The following is a 25,882-nucleotide window of genomic DNA, read 5'->3' as shown; positions in this document are numbered from 1 at the left end:
ATACACTAGAAACATATTATATTAATGATGCATCCAAAATCTAACTGAAGACGATACTAATACATTTATTTGAAATTTGTGTTAGAGAAGATGAAACATATCTAATGATCCAGTAGAAGTTGAATAAATTAAATGATTTGGAATTAGATTTTATGTATCTATATATATATTAGACTCCGTATTTATTGAACAGGAACTAAATTATTCTTTCATGCAAAATTCTCTGCCGATATAATATTTTTAATTATTTTCACCGAAATGTATTTTTTTAGCATTCTATTATATCAGTTTTAGACTTAAGATAATAGTTAGTTACGGATAAAAACAGCATTTACGTTACAAGGATCGGTAGGTCTTCTTTTTTTCAGTTTATTTCTATTAAAATCGATACAGAATTAATTAAACAACACAGAATCAGATTTTACAGCTCTTTTAAACCAGAAGAAAATTTTTGGTTTTTCGCTTAAAAAAAAGAATGTTTATTGCGTAGTAAAAATGTTTGAATTCGTTTATCATAAAAACATATTTTTCTGAATGCAGCGCAAGAGCAAAAAGAATTATTAATTTGTATTTATACTAAATAATCGCATTAATTACAAAATATGATATTAATAGTAAATTACTTGAAATATTTCTTTTCTGTTCTAAAACAGCTTTACTACATTTAAAATGATATAAATATTTCATTACAGTTGTCGGTAAATCTACTTTCAGCCCTTCATTTTTCCAGAATTCTAACATTCTAACAATTCCCAGAAACTTGAAGTTTAGCCACTTCTGGGGTAAACTTTTGAAAAATAAATTATTTTCTAATCCTACATGAAACAACGTGGAATCCATATATCGGGCATATTTAAAAAATAAAACAGATAATCCAACAAATAAAATATTTCTTTCTTTATATTAAAGAAATTTGGAATTTAATTAAAAAATTTTTAAGCATCAATTTCCGTTGAGCTCTTTTTAATTTTGACGAAAGTCAGTTTAATAAGTCAATTTTTTGGTAAGCCTTGAGAATGGCGTATTGTTAAGGTATAGCTAAACGTACTTCTCAGAGAGAATTATCAATTTATTAAGTAAAATATAAAAATAAAGCAGATCCAAGTGTCTTTAATATAGAAATATAAACAGTTATTGATTTACTATGGGGAGAATGAATGATATGAAGAATCATCGGAACGGGTGTAAATTAAAACGATCTTATACTATAATTCAATACAGAGTCACTGATTTGTTATTAGGATATTTCAGCATTAGCCAGTGATATCAATGATATTATTTAACAATTAAAATTGTTAAATAATGTATAAACGGAATTAAGGGAATTTCAAAGATCTATTTTACACACTTACAACGACGTGAAGAAGAAGAGCTGCTTCTACTTCGATGGCGGCGATTCTGGTTGAGCATCATGATGTTCTCTGTAGGAGTCATGCAATGTGATCTGACCAATTTTTTAAGGAGACTATTTCGCAATTATGTAGCAGTGACGAGATGCGCAATTCGTTTTGTGGCAGACTATAATTCTTATGCATGAGTGATGCGTACAGTAATCTCTGTTATTACATTACATTCAAGGTTAGTAGAACCAATTCAAGGTTATGTAGTCAAGGTTAGAAACAAAAATTTTTAGTCTTCGCATCTTAGGCTGCATTCATGTAAGACTCCGGAGTATAGAAAAATCACACAATAAAAACAACACAATATCCTATTCAATAACTGATTTTTTTCTTTTGAAAGATCTAAGTCACAGAAGGAAATGCATGCAAACAATCTCGCTAATGGGAAAGTTTACATTTTGCAAGCAGTTTTCCCCTTTAATCGAATAAGTTTCCTGATTAATATTTTGATTTCGTTATTCAAGTAATATTAATGTAAAATCACTAATATATATTTTTTTTGCATTTAGAATTACAGGGTTATTCGCAAATGAGAGAAGGAATTTAAAAATTTCCAATAAATAAACTATGCAACCGATACCAAATTTCATTACATTGAAATACAGAAAAATTCATGAAATGTTGTTTTGATTATTTCACAAACCCCAACATATTCATCTTTGTTGGTATAGCAGTCATCTGTGTGTCACTGGGAGAATTTGCTTGGATTCACCGACACGCTGGGCTAATACCTCAGTTGAATGAAAGCAATGATTTCTTTTTTTCATCAAGATAATCGTCCGACTCACTAATTCAAAGACCATTTTCGAAAGTATCTTAGGTACTTCCATATTATTCTGTCAACTTCGAAAGCTGGCCAACCCATTAAAGTTGACGAAGAACCTGCCAAAGTTGCGTCAGTCATTGCTACAGAATTCTGAAGGAAGCGACCCTCTTAATTTAAATAACAATCAGTATTCTTTTCGCTTCGATTCTGTGCTTTTTAAAAATGTTTCCATCTCTTTCTACTATATTGTTAGGCCTACAATTTTATCGGAAGCTCTGTTTAATATGCTATCAACTTCAAATTTCAGCCGTCAACGTTCCAATATAGTATTACTTGTTTGTAGTTGATATCCAGCTGTTCTTTTCCCCATCCAACAGATGTTAATTCTCTCATCCAACTGTACCTAAACAGGAGTGAAATCACAAAAGTGATACTCCTACAGCCTTAGAACCAAGTTTCTTCTTGAATGGATATTCTCTTTCACAACTGCTGCATAGTCATTGTTTATCCGTTTTCAAGTAAGGCATCCTATTGCGTTCATTATCACACCCTTCTTTTTGTGGCAGAATCTTAGTTTGAAAATAATGCATTGCTTGCTATTCTGTAAAGAACATGTCTGAGATCTTAATAATTTGTTTTCAAAGTATAAGGACAAAATGCAGCAGTAAGAGTTAATTTATATCTTTGTTTGTAAAAACAAAACACGGGTTATCGAAAGTCAGTCGAGGTTATATCAAACGAAAGCGCAGATGTTATGAGTGTATTTTTACACCATGCTTATTCTTAACTGGCTTATTCTTAACTGGCTCTCTAAATCGCGTTTCAAAGACTGTTTGTTGGTCTACGGTATAATACTTGAGTACTGTATCTTAGTCAAAATTTGGAAGAAAGACCATGTGCGAATGTATCTTAATCAAAATTTGTCGCAGAGTTAGAGACCATTTGCAAAAGCATATATGTCAGATTTAGCCATTGAGATAGTTAAGACCTACAGGAGGAGGAGATGATGCATTAATGCGGTGGCTATTACAAACTTCTGATTTAATTCCTTGTGACTTTTGCCATGGATTATTATGGATATTGGTTTGTGCTTCTCCTTCTTGCTGCTGTCTATGATATTCACAACTATGTCACTGATGTCTTGATCATCGTCTTTGGGATCATGATACACTAGTATGAAATGAATTACCCTATAGATGTGTACCGTATCAACAAAAGTAAGCCCAATGAAAATGAGAATTTGTGAATTACGTTTTCCCTCTGAGCGGCGTGGGTTTTTGGATCTGTATTTAAACACCCTTTATTAGGTAAATTTGTATATTCACTTAGTTAATTATCTATTTTCATAAACTTACATTTAGCAAGATGGCATTTGTATCAGTAAAGAACGTAAGAAAGCAAAATATCGTGAATTATGAGCTAATATATACCAAGTGGCAAAGCATTTCATGACCGGATAAAGCTGGTCATGACACTCAAAGGGTTAGAAAAGGTTGGTAAGTTTGCCTCTATTTCAGTGTATTAAAATTAGTATTGGTTGTGCAGTTTATTTGTTAAAAAGTTTTGAAATATTTCACATTATTACGAATAACCATGTTTATCTGTTTCTTCTACATCCTATGAAGAAACTTAAATATAAGAGACCATTTTCTCTCCATTTTAATACCATTATGTTGTAGGGTTTATATTTATTTTAACTAACATTTATTTTAAGTTTAAGCTATCTTTCCTGTCAAGCCTTTACTTTCCCCTAGAATTGCCAATGCCAGAGTATGTAAATTTTAGTAGAACGGGCAGGGTATTCAAATTTTTAGCAGAAGTAATTTGAGTTAAATAGAAGGGAAACGAGTTTGTAGGTGTGCTTTCTTGATTCACGAGTGTGAAGGTTGCTTGGTAGAAGTTTAAGAACCGCGCGTTTCGGCCTGTGTGCCTACTTCGGCAGTTAGTTGAATCTTTCAACTTCTTATTCTGAAAGTTTGCTGAAATCTCAGCCGTATCTTAGAACGCGGTTAAGCTAGTCACGTTTATAGAGCCTCGTAGGTAGTGACTTGTTATTTATTCATCCTGTTATTTATTTTTAGTTGTACTTCTCTATTTTTATTTAACCGCCGGGTCGGCGTAGTTTGTGAGGGTCAAGTGAACGCACCTGTAACTTCTAAAGTGGAATAAAAAGGGAGTTAAACCCTTCTTAAGAGTTTGTGTAATTTTCAGTTCATAGCAGTCACTACTACTGTTGCGGGCAAGTTGGGGACATGCAACACCACAATGTATCTATTATGTTTTTATTGCAATAAAATATTCAAGTATATAACTAGTATTTAAATGTATAACGGTATTCATAACATAAGTATGTATCCATTATAACACCGCATGTACGTACTCAAATAACGCAAGCCCCAAATGGTGAATGTAAACAGGTCTAATGTATATCTTACCGTAATCAAGCTGTCAAGTATATAACTAATGTATTCATATAACTTTATAGCGTATCCAATGTATTAATGTATTTTATTGATGGATCATATTTCATGCATTTAAGAATTATTATTATTGTTGTTATTATTATTAGTACTAGTATGACTATTATTAATATTGATACTAGCATTTGATATATTATTATTTTGTATGTATATGTATTATTTTGTAGGTATGTGTATTATTATTAGTATTTATTGATGTATCTAAGAATTATGGCAACGTGCGCCCAAAAGCATCAACAATGCGTTCTAACAGCTTATATTCATGCAGCTAACGTATTCATGTAACATCATCCAGGTCCCTTTTCGTTCATGCGGCTTCGCAGAGAAGCAAATGCCTTCCCGAGGCAGGCCTCCTGGCACTCGGGAGCTGCCGGTTCAATGATAGTGGAGGGCATGAGACATATACTTGCTTACCTTTGTTAGACACCAGTTGTCCCTGTCCTTCGTCACCTGTCACCTCTAGTTATAAACTTCCGTATTTCTAAATTTGGTAAAACTGTACTCTATTTACAGCATCTTAACCTTTTATTATATCCCGTATTCTGATATTTTTATAAATGCATATATTTTTAACTATGAAGGTTCTTATGTTAAACTGACCAGTTATTTTTATTTTGATCTTCAACGTTTTCCCGTATACCTTACCAGAATGAAAATTAGCTTGTAGTATATTTAAGCTAAGGTTTGATCTTGACAGAGAGAGAATTCCTGACACTCGGGTACCACTGGTTAGGATTCTGCCAGCTCTAGCTTAAATGTAATTATACCGCTTCTGCAAATCTCTAGCAGCCGACTAATTTAAACTCACGCACCGGTAAAGTTAGGTTAAGCCAGCCTATAGCTTAAGTAGTTATCTTTCTGCAGACTATTTGTCAAAGTTTAAGTTTTATTTAATTTACCTCGTCACAAGCAGTAGTTATTTGCAGCACAAAGTCGTGGCCTTATGTTCAAAGTCCTGTTTAATAAAAAGGTTGTTTAAAACCTTTCCAAGACTTTTTATGCTATTCTAGACCTAGCGATACCTCGCTAACTGTCTAGCAAGGTTATAGGACTAAAGTTCCAGTATTAGATTAGGTTACAATTACTTCTGTAATTTTTAGCGATAACATTATTGTTTCTCTTTCTTTTTAACCACGGCGTCTGTTTAATAATGAAACAAGAAGTATTTATTTTATCTCAATGCCAGGTTTTCATTTTGTTACTTTTTTAATCTCCTAAGAAGGTATTCTATTTTAATAGGAAGGATATTTATTTTTTAGTTTCGTTTCTGCATGCCAGAATGAAGGCAGACCGCGGTTTGTTCAAATAGCACCTGGCTTGTTCAAAGAGGTAGATGAAATATTTATGCGACTGCCTTCTGATTTGTATTTGTTCAAACTTCATGCTAGTTTGCTTAATAAAACCCGAGCAGTCTACGCAATTTCTCTTTTCTTTAAGTAGCATAAGTACTTACATGATATGGCAATAAAAATCAATGAATATGGTCATAAACAAAAGAACCTCACAAAAATCAGAAAAAAAAAACTTTTTGGCAGAGTCTTATTTTTGTATCATATGGAGAACCCTCGTCACATGGATTTGAATGCTTTGTGACGTCTCAAAATTATTATTCCTTTTTAGGTCTTGTTTCAGGTGAGGAAACAGTCTAACCGATAAAGATCAGGTGAGTTCAGCAGATGATGGATGGCTACAACACCTGTACAGTCCACAAACTATTTCCCAAATAGAGCTGACTATGGCTGGTCGTTACCACAGACAAGGAACCAACAGCCAATATCAGCATATTCTGGACGTATATGGCTGATTCTTTGGAATACATTTTTGACAGATTATCTTGGAAAGTATTAGCATTCAATGTTGTTCCTTTTCGGCTAATATCATCTTTGCATTTTCAACGTTTTCACCTCTACAAGAATTCGTAGGTCAACCATCTGGATGTAATCACTCAAATCCCAAAAGTGTTTAAAGGCGCCCAAGGCGAAGCTTCTCGATTTCTCCAATCATTCAACCTACTGCTTCCACTTCTAACCAGAAACCCTAACAAATCCCACTTCTTCTCCGCTGTTCAGTCTGCCAAATGACTATGTAAGTCAAAAAATACTATATATTACCCCGTTATGCGTTTAAAAATCTTTTTTGGATTCTCAGGGACAGTGGTTTGAACAGGAAACCTTGTTGCCGTGGCCTGCCGTCACCTAGAAGATGAAAATGTGTTTGAAATGTGTTGAAAATGTTCTACCTCGAAATCGACAAAAATTTTATTTTAAAATGTACGCCAAAGTAAGGTTGCTTTTAGATTGGCAAGTTTCCTTTTCATTTCGTGTTTAGAGCGTTGTTCGGTTGATTTGTCTTGGAGCTTACTTTAAGAATAATATAAGTATGCAATATTTCTCAAGTGCATTTATGAGAATTTGTCTTAGCTTAAAGTTCTCCATTGTAATTAAATAATAAATAATCTGTACATATGTATGTACGTATCTCAATTTAAAAAACTAGCGGTACCTAGAGCCACCAAATTCTGCATGCACGTATTCCTACATCCGAACATGCGTACTTCGAAGCAAGAATTTTTAATTTCGAATTTGTGTTTTATTTATTTCATATTCTGTGGAGCTAAATAAAAGGCTAACTGCATTCCCCACCTGAAACTATAAAATTTCTCCTGACCCAGAACCCTCATCTAAACCTTTCAAATCAGTCATATTAGTCAAACAAGGAAAAATATTTTTAAGTAATCAATGAAAGGCTAAATGTAAAGAATTATGATAACAAGGTTATTCTTCTTTCCTTAAATTCAAGCACATCAAGTAAAAAATATAAAATAAAATTTAAAATTGCGTGACAAAACTGAAATCTATAAGAATAAAGCATAATGTTTAAAAAGGGTTTGGTAAGATGAGGTAACACATGTTGTAAAATCATAACAAAAATGACAGAAATTACAGAAACAGAAAAATAGCATCTGAAAAAGAACTCATTTTCTAGAATAGCGGAAATAGGAGCCCCACATTGCAGAATGAAGTTAAATAGTAAAACAACTGAACAAAAGAAAAAAAGATTCCAAGAAAATCTAAGATCAGAGCATTTAAAAGTTAATTACATTAAACATTTACTTTTTGAAATACCCTTCAGATGTCGGTTTCTTGCGATTTTGCTTCGTCAACTTTCACCTTATTTCCATTTCCAATGTCAAGCACCATACAAGGTCTCGTTGCTGAAAAATACGACTATACTATTCTTTTTTTTTTCCAGGGTTTATTTTTCTTGTGTGATTGCAAACATCTCCAAGCTCAGCGGGGATGGCCAAAGCGTGATGTCAGAAGCCGCAGAGAAATATGCAACAGCCTCAGCTAATTTTTTAACAGCCTTAATTAGGTATTAATGTCATTAAAAGTATTAAAACAGCTTTTGAATAGAAAATAACATTTCAAGTAATTAATAAAGAAATATACCCAAAGGAAATCTGAAAGTATGCAGATTTTAACGGTCATCTAAAAGGACTCTTTTAAAGGTTAATATGGTTTATCTGCGGACACCAGGGCTTCTTTAATGATTAATATGGTTTATCTGCAGAGATTATCAGTACAGATGGTCTAGGTGGAACAGCGAAACGTTTGATAAGATACTAAACTAACGTACATTTAGACCAACATGATGTTGTGCTATATTTTCTATGCATTTGAAATGTGAAAAAAATTCTTCTATAAAAATATTTAATATTTTTAGTCAGATATCTCATGAATTCAATGCATTTTAGCCCAAAACAGCAGTTAGTTTCGAAAACGATTTTGCATTGTTTCACTTTATTTTGTTGTTTTGCTTTTCATTCGAGTCTGTTGCCATTCTAGCAAATGTAAGGTAATATTTTTAGTCCAAAGGGATTTCAGTCCCGAAGGACTATTGCTTTCGTTTTGGCATTTTGCGTCGGACTCATAACGTCGGTTTACTTTTCAAACTGTTGCCACAAAATGTTAGAGTCCTGCATTATATTTGAAGAAATTAAATAATGAAAAATCTGCATAAATGATTGTCTATTTCTCGCATTGTGATAAAACAATGGTACATAGAGCCATCGAATTTTGAATGACGAAATCCTACTGCGAATATGGGCATCTGAAATCCCAAATTTGGAATTTGTTTTATTATAGATTTTATATTTTGTAAAACTTTAACGAATTTTTGATTTACAAACTCAATGCTTTAAAAGCGAGAAATGGCAACGTTATATAGAAAAAAAATACTTTTATCTCCAGCTCGCGAGACTGTGTATATCGGAAATTCTAAAGATATGCTTAATTTAACATTATTTTGCGATATTGCTCTTGAACTGAATTTTATGGTTTAAGTGCAAAGAACATGATATTTAATAAATAAAGGTAACACTCAAAACGTTAAAAAATGCCCCTTTGGACGTAATTTAAAATCTGAAAAAATTTCAGTTTTTTTTTTTTTTTTTTTTTTCATATTTAATCTGTCTGTCTTAAATTTTAATTAACAAACTAAATTATTTAAAAGCAACAAACGCTAGTCTCAAGAATATTATTTTTTACTTTTTTAATCTGATTGATTTAAATAAAAATTATGTTGTTAATTAAAAGCATTAAATGTTTTTATAAAATAACATTACATATTTTTTTACTTTTTAAATATCTAGAAGATACACAACATACTCATATTAGTCTAAATGCATATGCATCTAATATCCTTTAAAATGTTTCGCTATTACCTCTGGGCCATCTCTATAGAAAAATCCGTAATGATAAACTATACTGAACTTTAAAAGAGGGGATAATCGTTAAAATCCGAAATCGCTCAGAATTTTTTTTTCATGTAAATCAGTCTCATCAAAAAGGTAAAACAAAATCTGAAGGACGGTAGCTATTGCTTATAAATAGCTCAGTGTGTTCATCAATATCAGACAGATTCAATTTGAAAAATTAATACCTTACATTTTGCCGAATGGCAACAGACTCGATTGAAAAAGAAACAAAATTATTTGCACCGGATGAAGTAATATCGCGTTTCGATATATTCGATATATAATATATTAATACAGATATTTCTTCAATGTGTATAATTATTATTCGAATTTAAGAACAAACATAGTGCAAGCCAAGTAAGAATTTTCAAGCAGCAGCAGAGTCTATACTTGGGTAGGTGACCACTCCCATAACAGGCACCCACCAATCTGAAATTTCCAAATGTCTACAACATATTTACGAAAACTGCTATTCAGTTCCTTCCTCATCTCATCGAATAACTATCATAACATCGTATTACCATAACGTCCCAACGAAAAACTCATTATCATGTGTCAGGGATTATTATTCAGAACTACCACTGTTTAATTCATATCTCTCAAGATTCACCTGCCGGTGTCTGAAATTTGGCTGTTTCACTCACGTGAGAGGCACCGGCCAATCAGAATTGTCACAATGCTCTTAACTAAAATCTAATATTTACACTTAAGAAAACCCGACTCTAACAACAAAATTTTATATTTGTTTTAAAGACTCGTACCTTATGGTACTAGAACTTGGCTCTTGACGAAAAGTGTTACACGCTAACTATATATCCACCAGCGCCTTAGGGCAAAATTTCCATGATTTATGGTTAAAGCAGCATTCTGCTGCATGCCTACCTACAAGTTTTAGGCTCCAGATGTTTCTAATGTTTCTAATGTTCTCCATATGTTAGTTAATATTAATCTTTTTTAAAATTAACTTGATCATTTATATATAATTCTTTATATATAATTCTTTTTGCTCTTGCTGTGTATTCAGAAAAATATATTCCTTACGATATTAAACTATACTACGAACACGTCTTTATTCTATTAAACAGTCAAGAATTTTCTTTCGATTTCTAGTTTTTCTGTCCTCAGAATTATACTGTCAACTGATTTTAATAAGAGTAAACTTGAAATCGAAAGCTACCATTGTTCAAGATTTGCAAGAACTAACCGTTCTCCTTTCTCCTAATAAACTTAAAATAAAATAACTTTACATATAAAATTCTACAGCGTCATATTTATTTTCAAAATCCATAGAACTACAAGAAACTACAACAAAGATCAGATGGTTGCCACTCTTATAATGATAAACTATGTAAAGAAAAATAACAACTGAGGCTGGGCTCTAACAACCATAGCAGTTTATAATAATATAGAAGGCTTTTTTTTTTTCGAGTGAAGAATAGTTCAGGCATATAAATATGGATGTGTATAAGGGGAAGTGTGATGGACACCTATCGTTTAAACATTGGAAAAGTGGGTATTGTCCAGCCGCACTAATTATACAGATAACTATCCTTCACAGATCCCAAAAGGGGCCCCCAAACGTTGCTGTATTTTATGTTGTGTTGCATAGTTCCTTGTCTGTTCTGGACAGGAAGTTCATTATGTTCATGATTTCCTTTTTGAGATGTTTGGGGAGACTAGACGTTAGGGAGGTGTCAAAATCAAAGTCCGAAAATCAAAACAGTTACAGTAGCAGGAATTATTTGAGATAAGTGGTTAGTCCAACTAATTATAAGAAATGCTGATTAATCCAGAAGCTAAAAAACGAATTAGTTTTAAGAAATTATGTTTAAAAAAAATTAAGATTTTATTAAGATTACGATTATTATACTTTTATATTTGGCAAATATTTGGAAATTTAATGCTTATTGGATTAAGTATGTGGTCCTACCATTTAAAATGCTAGTAATTTAATTTTGAGTCAAAAAAATAAATTGGTTTTAAATGAAGGCAATTTGGGAAGACGTAAAAGTTTAATTTGCATTAAAATTTTCCGAAGTCCAAATTTTATAATTAATTGGAAAAATAAGTCTAATTGGAATAATTAAATGGTTACACTGTTTAAAAGACTATTAATTTAATTTAGAATCCAATTTTGTTTTAGATTTAAGATAGGATAACTAGGAAATGAATTACGGTTTTGCTTACATTAACAGTTTTCTGAATCCAAGTAGTAATTAATTGGTGAAAAGGTTGAAATAATTCTAATTGGAATGTTTATGTGGTTCGGCTATTGAAAAGATAGGTAAATTAAATTCGATGGAGAATCTAATAAAGGAGTTCGGAAACGGCAGTTTGGAAAGAAGTGAGGAAGTGTGTATCAGGGTATCCTTAATGAGATTAAAATTCTGTCAAGTAATAGGTGTACCGAAAATCTTTAGTGGGAGTGTGGTCAAAAATATCTTTCAGTTAGGAGAAGCTAAAACTAGTATGTGCAGGCTGTGGTAAAAAATGGCAGAACATAGCGCATCAACAATGAGAATGATAATAAGAGCAGGATGAAATTGCTTTCTTTGTTACAGTTTACATTAGAGTATTAAGTTCTGAGTGTATTTAATTAGTAATTTCAATAACAGAACCAAAATATTCTCTTTACTCTACATTCATCCAGCTGAAAAAAATAAAAATATATACTAAAGAGAAAAACTGAAATCGGATGCGGAGAAATTGAAATCATGATACGATTAAAGGCTTCTATATAAAAAATGCAGAGTATAGGTTTTCCCACGCAGTTAACTTGAGGACTAGAATATGAATATTACACCTAACCTTAAATCACTTTATTAGTAATTCATTAGATACGAATTGAATCACCAAATATGATTTTTTTCAGTTTGAGTTACATGTGGTACTACTAATATCGCTTTTTTAAATTCTAAGAATATCGTTAGTACAGTGCATTACCAATTTTGTATTGTCCTTTCCTCTGCTAAGGATAGGTATGACTGACTTATTTTAAGACTACTGGTAAGCCTCCGTTTTTCCAACGAATCGAATAAGAGAACACATGAGAATATAAAGATCATCGCTTTTGCATAAAACCGTAATTATTTATCTTCCCTTTAGTTTGGCTTTTAGCAAAAGGCGCAAATTTAAAACTTTTTAAAATCACGAAAAGGGTAATCTAATTCTGATTTAATAGTATTTCTAAAATAAAACTGCTGGATATTACACCACGAGTTGCATTTAAAAGGCAATATGTCACATTTTAAAGATGTTTGCTTTGTAGAAAAGATTAGGGGTTTATATAACTTTTATGTAAAACATTTTATATAATTAATTTAATATTACATACAAATTTCATTCAGTATACAATATTTTATAACGTAAGTTGTTTTATATAACTTTTCTTCTGTTTAGATGAAGCTAGGCTAATTTTAGGTAAGTTTGCAACAATGAAAAAAAAAATGCAAGTAAAAAAGCCGAAAATTCAACACTTTAAATTTGTTTAAAGCAATTTTATTTTCAATCTTTCGTAACATATTATTTTAAACCAAACACAAAATATTATTTTTAATGCACAAAGGTAATATTATGGGGAATTTTAGAGAATTACTAATTTACCCCTTAGGTACAGGCGTGGTGGAGATCTGCTTCAAACTACATTAAATCTAATGAAATATTTCACTTTTTAAGCTAAGTTTATGTAATTCCGTATAGGACAAGCTAATAAATATTAATATATTTTGTAATTATATGAGCATTTATTAATATGCATACAGTCAACTTACTAACTGGTTTGACTTTTGGTGAAGTATTTAAGTAATATCAGTGTTAATTTTTAATGTTAACAGTGTTAAAGTTATTTAGACATTCTTACAGGCGTGTTCATTAATTTTACCTTCCTTTGCTGAATCTTATTTCATATTTATTATTTTAGCTCTGAACGATATCATTTGAATATCATATTGCGCCTGCAAATGTGTTCGATTGTGATGCAGTATTTTATGTAGTTTCTTCCCCAATAATATGTGCCGTAAAATGTACCTGAATAATTTCTTTCAAATCTTCGAATATTTTCTTTTTTTAAATAACATGCCTTCATAAGCTAAACCGATAAAAGTTTTTCAGTTTTGTTTCAGAACATATTATAAATGTATCTTTCTATTCCTACGAGACTCAAGTCTCTCTCTTTTACTTGCTTATTTATTTATTTGAATTCACAGCCTTAGAAAAATTTTTCATAATAGATTTTAAAGGATTAGTTAATTACTTTTTCATTAATTCAGAACCTATATAGTAAATATTAACAAAATAGTATTTAAACTGCCATTTACAATTCATTTGTTATCCAAACGCATTCTGCATTTGTTTTAATACCTCAAAGAGGTCTTTTTTTTATTCTAATAAGTAGATTTCAGGACCTGACAAAATAATTATGACTGCCGTTTCAGGGAGACAATTGTTTAAACTCAATGCAAACGATCCAGGGGAAAAAAAGGAATAACTAATGAAACAATCCAACGAAAGATGGCCTATTAAATTATACAAAATTTTTTCTTCATTTATTTAAACTTATTTTCTCCAATTTCTTTAGAGAATCGGCCAGCGGGTAAGAAAGCAATTTTTTCCGTGCACAAAACTGAAAGTTTACTTTTGGTCCCACTTTTAAAATATATTGAAGGCAAAAATATATTGAAGGTGCAAAAACTAACTTTATTCACTATTCTAGCGAGTTTCAAATGTAAATAAATGACAGTTTGTTAGGCTTAACTCGCCACTTAAATTTTTAAATTGTTGATAATTCTACGACTATTTCATGCAAACTAATTAAAGGCATAAAATCCTTAACCGGAACATAAAAGCCACATAATTTAATCAGGTTTAAAGCAAAAAATGTAAAATTTACCAATGTATAAGAATAAAAAGCTAAGCTCACCGAACCAGGAAACAGAGTGGGAAAATATATATATATGTTTATATATATGATTGGTGCAGCCGATTGCAACGAAAAAGGGAGTTGCAAAACTACATATTATAGCAGTACTATATACAAAACTTCAACTTTATACGGCTACTCGTTGCGTTATGCGAGTCCATACGTACGTACATTCAGGCGCACGTACATGCGTATGCATGTCAAGGGAAAAAAAATCGCTCCTCTTTAAATTTATTTTATAATCCGTTTTGACAAAAGAAGTTCTTTATTCTGTTCTTACGTAGAGATGTAAAGCAAAAACATCGTTCATGTGGTTTCAAGAGTGGTTAAAATGGATATTTTCTTTGAAATATGACACCCGAAATTTTTCGCGATTACAACACTTCCTTTACTTCATACAAGGAAGTAATAATGTTTTACTTTAATTTAATAAGTACACAAGCCTCCATAATCTATGGCGTTAAGGGGCTAATGCATTACGCCTATATGTCGTTAATAATTATATCTCGTTAACTTACGATGAAATAATACCATTCCAATTTTTTTCTGCGCCAATTTATTTCTATCTCAATAAGATCTTTTTGCTAATTTCAATAGCTCATTTTAAATATAAGATATCGCATTTTATACCGTTTTACTTTGGAGGGACTAATTCCTAAACTGATAGGCATACTGAACCTGGTTATTTCAAATATTTCAATTGCTAAACTAAACTGAATTTTGTATAGCAATATCAGTTTGCAATTTTTTAATCAATTTACTTTTATTTTTTAAAAAAAAATTTAAATACATATTTTTACTTTTTGAAACTTTAACGATAAACTCTTCAAAGTATTAGACTGTAATCCGAAGATTTTAAATTGCAGTTTGAAAAAGAAAATTTAAAAATATGTAAAGCAATTCGATACGAGAAGGAAAATCATCAAGTGAAAGAAGTATGAGATAGTGTCAAAAAGTCTTTTAGAATTTTATTATTGTTATTAGTTAGCATGCAAAAGAAAAATAAATATCGAAAGTTTTTTATATTCTGACACGGATCTTTTCTATAAGTATATCTAAATAAACAGAATTGTGATAACTATTGGATTATCCCATGATATTATAAACTTGTTTCTAAGCAATAATGGCATTTAAGTTGAAGACATATCTCACCTGTTCTTCATTTGATTAAGATAAACTGAAAACAAATTTAATCTAGTTTGAATGTAGCATGAGAATCTTAAATTTATCCTCAAATGCGTTAGTAATCAGCGGACATTCTATTTGTTTCAACCACATTTATGCTAATGTTCAAAGAATTCGTTCGTTTAAATTTAATTTAATAAACATTTTTTAAACAAATGAGTTTAAGACAAAGGAGACAGTTTTTTTTTCAAAGCCAGCGGAGGATACAGAAGTTTCTGTAAATAACAAAAAAATAAATCTTTTGTAACATGATCTTATTATTTCAAACAATTAATACATTAAGTTCTGTTAAAATCTTCAAATCAACAAACACATCTTACAGTTCCGAATGATTTCGGTTTACTGCGAAGGTACCTGTGAAATGGCATCAATAAAATTCAAATCAAATATATTCGAAAATATTTACACAATGCGGGACTTTTCTGGCACATATTCTGAAAAGGCTGTATCCGGCAAAAATTTGGAAATCCAGACATTTTAGAAAGCCTCGGTATTTTGAGACTAATTAAGTCTGAGGAGCGAATGTTGAGGTAAAATGTTATGTAGTTTTAAATTGTTACTGGATATGCTGATAAATATATTTTTTCTTATTTTAGTATAAAAATTAAATTCTTTTGAGTTAAAAATACCTAGTTAATATGACTTGGCCATCGTAAATGAGTGTATTTATTTAAAAAACGAAAATGCTAGTACCTCGGCTGAAAAACAAATTTTGTTACAATTAATTCACTAAAAATACATAAATTGCTTTAATTTCAATCAAAACATATTTATTGATACATCATATAATCTTGAGCATACAATAATATAAAATTCTGTAGGAATGAAAAATACTCATTCGGTGACTGTTAACTTCGGTTTCATGTTTAACACAACATGATGTAACTGCACAAATTTTTGTGTTGGTTTTTAGTAGTTATAAGTAACATAAATATTTGCTTTAGTTTAATAAAACTTAAAGATAGAGAACGAAACTGTATTACCTTTTTATAAAAAGATTAGGTTTCACAAACCAAAATACATGTAAATTATCTTCCCAGGATTCAGATTTTGTACCTTCTGGTTGCTAGCCAGACGTCCTATGCAATTGCACCCCGAAGGTATGCGGCAAAGAGGGAGAAAATGCCTTACATTCTTCCCCATTTAAACGGCAACTGGGAAGAAGATGACTCAGTAGCAAATCTTAGTGGCAGAGAATTATCGACCGCAACATTTGTAAAGTTTACTAGCCAAGTTTTCTCCGAAATTTTAAATCTGGGCCTTATGAATGCTATCCACACATGCTTTAAAGTTACACACATAAAAAAAAAAAAAAAAAAAAAACACGAAGTAAAGAGAGAGAACTTACCTTACAATGTAATTATATTTAACTCTTCTTCTATTTGAATATGATGCATATTTTCCATGACATTCACATTAAAACTGTTTTGGTTCATTTTAAATCGAAAAAAATCACTTAAAAACAGCCTAATCATCAAATGTTTTTAAAAAATCTAGAAGTTCACGTGTGCGTATGAAAGAAGATTCCAAATATCTTTAACTCCATTTTCATTTAGACAAATATGTGGTGTGGTGTGGTGTATTTAATTATGGCAAAGCACACGAGGGCTATCTAAGGGAAGGGATGCCTTCGTGGAGGACTTTCTAAGGGAAACTGGCTCGTATACACATTACACATGGGGAAAACCCCGAAAACGCCCATGCAGCCAGCTCGTTCGCGCAAATATGTAGATGAATAGTATATTTCATTTAAAATGCTTGATCTAAATTACCTGAAATATCTTCCAATTTCAATACGGAAAACAAAATAGAGTACTCGAATCCAGAAAACGCTAATAGGAAGATCAAAATGTGAACTTAATTTCAGACATTATCTAGGTGCCAATTTGTAAAGATGGAAATTTAATTTAATAAACATTTTTCACCGTAACCACAGCCACTCTTGATATCTTTCTATAGGCAATGAATCTATTGACCGTATAAAAACTGCAAAAACTGATTTTCGCATCTGATCCTAGATTTCAGGCCATCCCCATTGATATTGGCAGCAATTATATTGAAAAAGCTAAATAACTAAGCTTATAATATCGAAAAAAACATAAACTTCATTTTGAAATTCTTCTATGACATCAACTGGAATTTAGAATCCCTTCGTTAATAACAGAAATGTTAAAATTTATGGCAACAGAAATTTAAAATACTCCACTTTTGTTTAAAAGGAAAAAACAAAGCATAGTTTGTTGTTTGCTTTACAAAAATTGAGTTAAAAACTTTATTTAAGATTATAGTGTTTACGAAAAGAGTACAACATGTCTCATCTATATCCGCAATGGACTGTTATAAATATCAGAATAATTCAGTAGACAATTACTTAAATATCAGAAATAATTCTGTGTAATTAAATAAAACAAAATACGAAGTTATGCAATAGATACACAAATTTACAAGCAATAAATTATTCTGCAAATGTTAAGAAAATGATTATAATGAATTTATTTGAAAATAAATAAATTATAAAAAACTTGTATTTATTTCCTGCATAGATATTTTATAATTCTTCATATTAAGTAAATATATAAATATAATCCTATTTTGTTTAAGATTTTGGTTATAAAATAATACTTGGAAGAAAAACAGTTCGTAATTTATTAATAATAATTTGAAAACGATTTCAAAATTTTTTGCTTCTTGGTATCGGAAATGTCTACTAAAAAATAAAAAATTTTGAGCATTGTTATAATCATCGCTTATATGCTTTCTAATTAATAGTTACCATTTTATCAACTACTTAAACTATTGTTGCATAAATATATGTTAAAAAAAGTGAATGAAGACTTTTGACTGTGTTGAAATTAAATTTCCTTGATTTTATCCCCCCCCAAAAGTCTGCAAAACTATAAAAATTATGTAATAATAGTAGATATCAATACAATAGTATAACTTGTAGAAAGAATATTTCTATTACAAGCAATATGTTTTAGAAACGATTGTGATTAGAATAAACCTGTCAATCAGAATAAAATATCTAAAATATAGAATCAGTAATTCTTTCTTTGACATAGTAAAGAAAACCTTTCAAGCTCTTTTAATTATATCAAGGCACAATTTATTCATAAAATAAGCAAAAATACAAGTACTTAATATTTTCTTCAAATTTCATAAAGAAACATGATATTTGCTTCTTTTATGTAATTCGGATTATACTGAAATAGATTTAATAATTTTATATAACTAATGATAATCTAAAACTGAATTTGTCTAAATTTCCATCCATGAATCTTGCTTAATAAATCATTATTATTTTTTTTTTCAGAAATGCGTTTTCTGACATTAATATTCGTATTTTACTATCAATTCGATAATCAGAAATTGAAAAATATGTTTTTTTTCCTAATAATATTTAGATTAGTATTTTCAAATTAACTCGCAGTATTTGCATTTGTAACTTCTATTCTCCAGAACTTAATAATTTTAGTCGCTTAGGAATAGATCGTTTTTGCGGGATTTGACTCTACGATCGCAAGTATACATTCACACATATTTGCACAGGAAATTAAGATCGGCTCTGAAAACATATGGCTCATTCTTTTCGATGATCCTGATGTAAATCTTAAAGTCAGTTATTTAATGAATGTATCAATATAATATAAAAAATATATATAATATAAAAATATCTTATTCGAACAAAAACGGCCAATGATAGAACACATACGTACATTTATAACTGCAATATGGATGGTCACTCCCTCTGCGTGGCCTTTCACTTATCCAATAAGTTTGTCTGTTTAGAAAATTGAAGCCCATGCTACATACAAGCCTTCACACACCATTTGTTTGGGTAACTCCAATTGGATATGTGCCATCTGTTATTTCACGAACAACGAGAAACTTATGCAACAACAGCTGTTTAAACAGAAACATGTTTGAACATCATCGAGTGACACATCCATATAAAAGCTTATACTCTGTAGACATAGAATAATTCTTTTTCGATACCATTTGTAGTTTAAATTCAGAATGCGTAATATATAATCACATATTTGAATTTCAGTTATTTCTAAACACTTAAAATTTTTTGACAAAAGTAGTTAAAACTCTTGCGCTCACATGTTCATACCATCGGTAGTATTTCATAACTAGGCAAAACATTAAAATCGTAGAATGGCGTTAACTTTATATAAAGGCTTTCGACATTTCTCCTGATTCTCCCAGTGGACCTTCTTTAAAAAGCAAAATTGTCCCTGAAGACCATGCTTGTAGCAAAATGTTTTTGCTGCTTGATAAGGGAACCTGTAAGGACTGTCAGCATATTATATTTTCTGCTGCTAGTGATAATAAATCACTCGTTTTTAGTAGCCCATAAACCATAAAATTGTAAATCGAAAATTATTGAAAAATTCAAGAAATAAAATTATAGTTATTTGAAGTAGCTACGGAGATCTATAAATTTTATTTGTAAGAGAAATTTTGCTTTTTTTATGATTGCAGAATTGCGTTATAAATAACTATGTTAGAGTATCATATTCTGAATGACCCGCCGTATGGTGACATACTACAGAAATTAGCACACCGAATAATTTTCGTTCTGAAGAACTACAGTTATGCATATAGTGTCTAAATTCAATTACTTTTATTTTCATAACAAATCAGCTACGTTTTATCGCATAATTTATTTCTTCAATGTTTCCATTTATAAGAATGAAATTTCAGTACTTTTGAAACAGACATTGGAAATACAATGCAACCGTAACCATCCCAGCCTTGGTCAATCCGAACCGTATATTATTCGATACGAGCATGTTAAGTAATATGGATAATGTTTTCTTTATAGTTCATAAAAATCAGCGGTGAAACTTGATTCTAGTTCACAGAAAATCAATACAAGATTCCTCGTACAAAAAAAAAATTTCATTGAAACAAGCCTTTTGCATATTGAAACAATAGGATGTCTCCACAACTGATGAAACTTTTATTCGGAACGACTGCAGTCATTAGGGACAAAAAAAAGCAAGAAATTACTATCTACCTATCTCTTCATCTAACCTTTATCTCTATGTATAATAAATACAGAGTGGTTAAAAATATTGGAAAAAATATAAATGCACATAGAGAGAACCAAGATAAGCAGATTTTCCAAGTAATGTTTCTGCACAAGTAGCGAGGTGAGGTGGTACAACCTACTGTTGAGAGGCTGGCAAAAGAGGTCTTTTGGTGTAAACCGACATTTTTTGTGCGATTTCAAAATAGATCTGCATGAAAAAAGATCTTTTATTTTTTTATATATCTGTCTGCGAAAGGACATTGAGAAGTTGCTCAAATGAAGTATTCGAGAATTAGTCTGTCTTTTGAGCAGCTGTTCAATTTTAGCCATAATCTTATAAATAAAGTGCATATCCGCGAGCTCTGCGTTAGCGTATCAATTACATTTCGCCCTGATAACGGTGACTTATTTAACTCTTTGAAAGACGGTGGTTACCTACAATAACCACCATTTCTATTGAACGTCTTACTCACTCGTATGAGTAGTTTTCAAGACTGACCGTTTCTGAAGTTCCCTTGTAGCTCACTAGATGGCAATCAAGAAACGTAAGCCAGTAGTTAATGCAACAATTCGTCTTCAAGAAAATAAGCATCAGCCATTCAAGACAACATCCCGACGATGTGCACTCTGCAGCACCAAGAAAAAGCCTAACAACAGTGTGGGAATGCAGCACATGCAAAGTTTCACTCTACTTAAAAAATAAAAACTGTATCCATGAGTACCATAGAGACTGATTTGTAGGTATGTATTTTGTGGGCGGTGGTCACTGGCACTAATCACTAGAAGCAGTGACTTTTTTTCCAAGCGTCTTGTACAAAATATGTGTAACTGTCGTAAATAATTTCACTGTAATACCTGATATAGTAAATAAAATAAGAGTTTTGCTGAAAACGTTAACTGCCTTTTCCTGCCCCTCAAAGAGTTAATTCACTTTATTTCTAGGTCCAGCACTTATTATTATTAGGTCTAACACGACTTAACACTTAAGTTGTTGATAATGATACAACTATTGCATGCAGACTAACTAAAGGTATAAAATGCTTAACCGCGACATAACAACATAATTAAATCCCTTTTAAAGCAAAAAAATTGCACCAGTTTACTAAAATATACCCTCTTACCCGGCTCGGGAAGCTTTGTTTTTTTATTCTTATATTTTAGTAATCTATGAATTTCTTTTGCTTTAAAAATGATTGAATCATGTTGTTCTTATGTCCCTGTCCCGGTTAAGGTTATATATATATATATATATATATAACAAGTTATTCTACTACTTGCGCAATTGCTGCAAAGTAAGTTAATAATTTATTTATTAAATAATATTGATTATATTATCTCCTAAGTATAATGATAGTAGAATTATCTTAAAAGAGTGAATTCATACTTAGTAAGTTCTATTTTGAAAGATGTTTTGAAGTAAATTGAATGTAAATTGTTAAAACTTTTTAACGGGAGACTGGAATTAAATTATGAATACCAAAATTTCAATTGTGAAAGGAATAAATTAAAGGCAAGAATTAAATTAAATTCATGTAATCATTGTCATTGATCGGAAATTAGTTGACTTTTCAAGGGGAACAAACCAACTCCCGTTCAATGAACAATATATATATATATATATATATATGTGTGTGTGTGTGTGTGTGTGTGTGTGTGTGTGTGTCATAATAAAAGCAAAGGAAATGACGGAACACTGTAGATGCGTGCTTAGATCCATATTGAAGAAGAATTTTGATTGCGTAGTATTTAAAGAACTTGGCAGTCGAGGCAGTTTCAATTCCATTTTTATTTCCAATTGATATTTGTGGCTACAATCACTTGGCACTCTAGTCGTGCCTTTCCACAGAAGATTTACATTTTTGATGTTCAAGCCAAAAGCAAGCCAGTGAAATTGACATATATATATATATATACACACACACACACATTTGGTGCCGTCGATTGCAACGAAAAAGGGAGATGCACACCTAGGTGTTATAGCAGTTCCATATACAGTATTTCAAGGGTCAACGGCTAATCGTTTTTGAGTTATGCGAGATAGATACATATGTCTGTATATACGACGCCGAAGGAAAAAAAGTCCTTCACTCTACATGCGACGCATAAAAATCGTTCAAATGGATTCGAGAGCGGTCAAAATGAGTATTTTCGTTGAAATATGATTCGGAAATTTTTCGCGATTACTATACTTCCTTCACCTTTCATCTCGTGCCACAGTTTCATTACATATATATATGTTTTTACCTTTTGCAAATTACATGGTTTAATCCAATGCACTAAATGTGAAAAATAACTTCTTATTTGCCGTAATATGTTTCATAATGCATGAATAAATCATAAATTATTTATTTATATAAAAAAGTTATAACAGAATTTCAAAGAACAACAGAAGTAATAGCATATAAATACTACATGTCAGAATAATTGTGCTCAATTCACTTAAATTTCTCGTTGGCAGTTCCAATTTAAAAACCTCTTTACAAAACAAGCATTTCTTTTACTTTTAACACACATAATCAAAAATAATTTCTATACTAAAGAAACTATTTTTTACTTTTTAGCGCATTAGATATAAAATACGAAATTTAAAAATATATACTTTTTTTCACTTCAATAAGCTTCGAAAACAGGTTTCATTTCAAATTTTCCGTTAAACAAAATAATATTCACCCTAATTACCTCGAATAATTTGAGTTCTTATGTGCATACATTTTAAATGCCACAATCAGAAACCTTCAAAATGTTTCTTTTCAGAAACAGCTTTCCTATCTTAAGTGTTTTAAGCCTAGTGTGTGTGTTCTGTATGCGAAGTGCACATTTCTACAATCATTCATTTTCTGTGTAAACAAAGGCTCATTAGGATCATAAAGAAAGGAATATTTCAGTTAACAGATGCAAATATTCCTCATTACTGCGCTTTCAAGGCTTGCTGAAAAGCCGTTGCCACCCAAATAGCTTTATGGTGATAAATTACTGCTTACTGAGAGTAAAATTCACGAGTCTTCCTTTAAGGCTTTAGAAATATACACTGTACTATATCCCCGCTTTATTGTTCTAAATCTATAAGAATCAAATTACAATCTTGACCCCAAAACACCATCTACAATACACCCACTACACATTCGTTGCTTCTTGACCTTTTCTTTAACTCCTTCACTTGAGAAAAAGAGGGATGAGTTGAGAAAAAAAAGAATAAAAGAAAAGTTCGCTGATGCTACTTATAAAAATGCAAAATGTAAAAGAATGCATGATTAATTGCCTGCCTTTTTGGGGATATAGTTCAAGGACCTATTTCGCTTTCGACAGTCGATGGATTATGAGTTCAGTCTTGTTGTTGTTAGTTTGCATTATCTGCTTCAGCCTAAGCAATATGGAAGAATTTGCGATTAAATATTTCTCACTTTCAAAAGAAATTTTTTTCAGTTTTTTTGATACAACGATACTTTTCTATTAGCAGAATATTCAGTTTTTATATTTTTAAGGAATAGGGCTGATATTTGAAAGTTAAAGCAAAAATATCTCCCATTTTTCTATGAAGAATTAATTTAAGGAAAAAAATATCATTAGGGAAAAAAACACCAGTTGCTTTATTCATATCATTTGTCTTAAGAAAGGCAATTAAATTATGAAAATGAACCAATTACCGAGAGTTTTCTTCGCTTAATCTTGTTTAACAAGAAAACATGTAATAAAGTATTTATTAAACGGTATAATTTTATACAAAATTCTAACAGACAAAATTTCCTTTCGTGTATAAAGATTTTCACTTCTATACCAGACCCTAAAAAGAGCAGAAAATCGAAAACGTTCCGATTCTTAGAGAAACGTAAATTTGCATTAGAAAATTTTTAAGGTATTTTCTCCCTCCTTTTCACGTGCTTTCATAGTTTAACTGGAAGTACGTCCGAAGCGTAATCGGGAAGTCCAGAGTTCGAATCCCAGCGAGGGCACTGCAGATTTTTCACGTCTCCTGCATCCATAAACATGATGACTCTACAAGTTTCAAAGATCATCATAATGAACTGGTAATGAGGGTTAATAGAAACTAAATATATATTGAGCTAATTATTATAAATTAAATTTCCAACAAATCACTCATATAAAACAAGCTTAGAAACAGAAATACTTGTAGTCATGTGACATCTTTTTAAAAAAATGTAACATTATGTAATGTGTAAATGCAACCCTAAAATTTATATTTTATTATGGGCTTTTTAGGAATAAATTTTCAGTGAAAACAAATTCCCTTTTAGGCGAATTTGTTCCTCCTCCTTAAAACTTGTATGGTAAAAAATTATTTAAGATTTTAAGAATTAAATTATTTTTCGAGCCAGATTAAAAATTTTAACTTGCATACTGTATATAAAATACCTTACATACTAAAAATAATATAGGTTTCACGGTGGATGGATTTTTAGCTGTTCCCGCGGATTCGGCAGAATCACTTCCTTTGGTTCATCAAATAGAATGTTGAAGCTTACGCTACTATCGTCATGCAGCAAAGATATCGCCAAAATTGCTCGAGTCAGAGATCTTTTCTGACGCTATCGGTTTATCAATCAAGATGCGGTGCTCAGAATCTGCTATTCTTCAGTCCACTAGAGTAGCAGCAGCTAAGAACAGCAGCATTCACAGACTCCCTCTATTGGTAGAACACCGCCAGCAGTATCTAACTGAGTACGTATACCAGCGAATTTACAAGCTCAAAACTAGATCTCTCGTACCACTTGTCGGGTTGTCTATCAAAATATTATACTAGTCAAATTAAGGTGTTGAGAACAGGATTTGAGATGCAGTTTTGCGCATCCAGCGCTCGCGCGCAGGAAAGATATCAACAAAACTGCTCGAGTCAGGAACAGCTGTTTTGATGTGACCGATTTGTCTCGAATTCTATACCAATTTTCACAGGCGTTCTCTATTGGCAAAACAATCCCATCAAAATCTGACAGAGTAGACAAGGAGTAATTACGTCATACCATTCGTTATACAGGTACAAGAAGAAACTGGTCCACTACCTCTGTAGTAGTACGGATGATTAAACTATTACTAAACTTAGCTTGCTGAATCTAGTTAGCACACTTAGCTATATAATGTGGTTATATATGGTGTTATATAAGAAGCCTAGCTAACTACTTATATATGGCGCCATGAGACCAGTAAGCTCTAAAATAAGTAGCAGAGACGACAATACAGCGCTACCACAAATTAAACTGTTATCTCATAGGCACAACTCCCTTTGATGTTGCAAAAGCATCTGACCGCGTTGGGGACTATACTCTTATTTACAAATAAGTCCAATTCAATTTTCGAGGTAGTTTAATCCATATAATTCC

The 25,882-nt window shown here is 31.2% G+C and overlaps 1 protein-coding gene across 3 annotated transcripts in view; it reads right to left on the bottom strand.

Moving 5' to 3' along the window:
• LOC118205883 (aquaporin-3-like) overlaps positions 1–25,882 on the bottom strand; it is a 268,522-nt gene that overhangs the window by 173,848 nt on the left and 68,792 nt on the right. Inside the window, exon 1 of one of the 3 annotated variants that reach the window (XM_085818280.1) lies at positions 19,225–19,377. The exons of 1 other annotated variant lie outside the window; for it this stretch is intronic. In XM_085818280.1, coding sequence (XP_085674406.1) covers positions 19,225–19,312 — 88 coding nt within the window. In that variant the 5' untranslated portion in view covers positions 19,313–19,377. Of the gene's footprint in view, positions 1–1,352; positions 1,494–19,224; positions 19,378–25,882 lie in introns of those variants that run through there. One more of the 3 variants, XM_085818281.1, reaches the window with a different exon arrangement.

Source organism: Stegodyphus dumicola, chromosome 6, assembly GCF_044657685.1.
Source record: "Stegodyphus dumicola isolate Sdum_Otavi_A_Nest chromosome 6, ASM4465768v1".
Classification (NCBI taxonomy): Eukaryota; Metazoa; Arthropoda; class Arachnida; order Araneae; family Eresidae; genus Stegodyphus; species Stegodyphus dumicola.
Note: the sequence above shows the minus strand (reverse complement) of the source record. Positions and strands in the feature narration are given on the sequence as shown.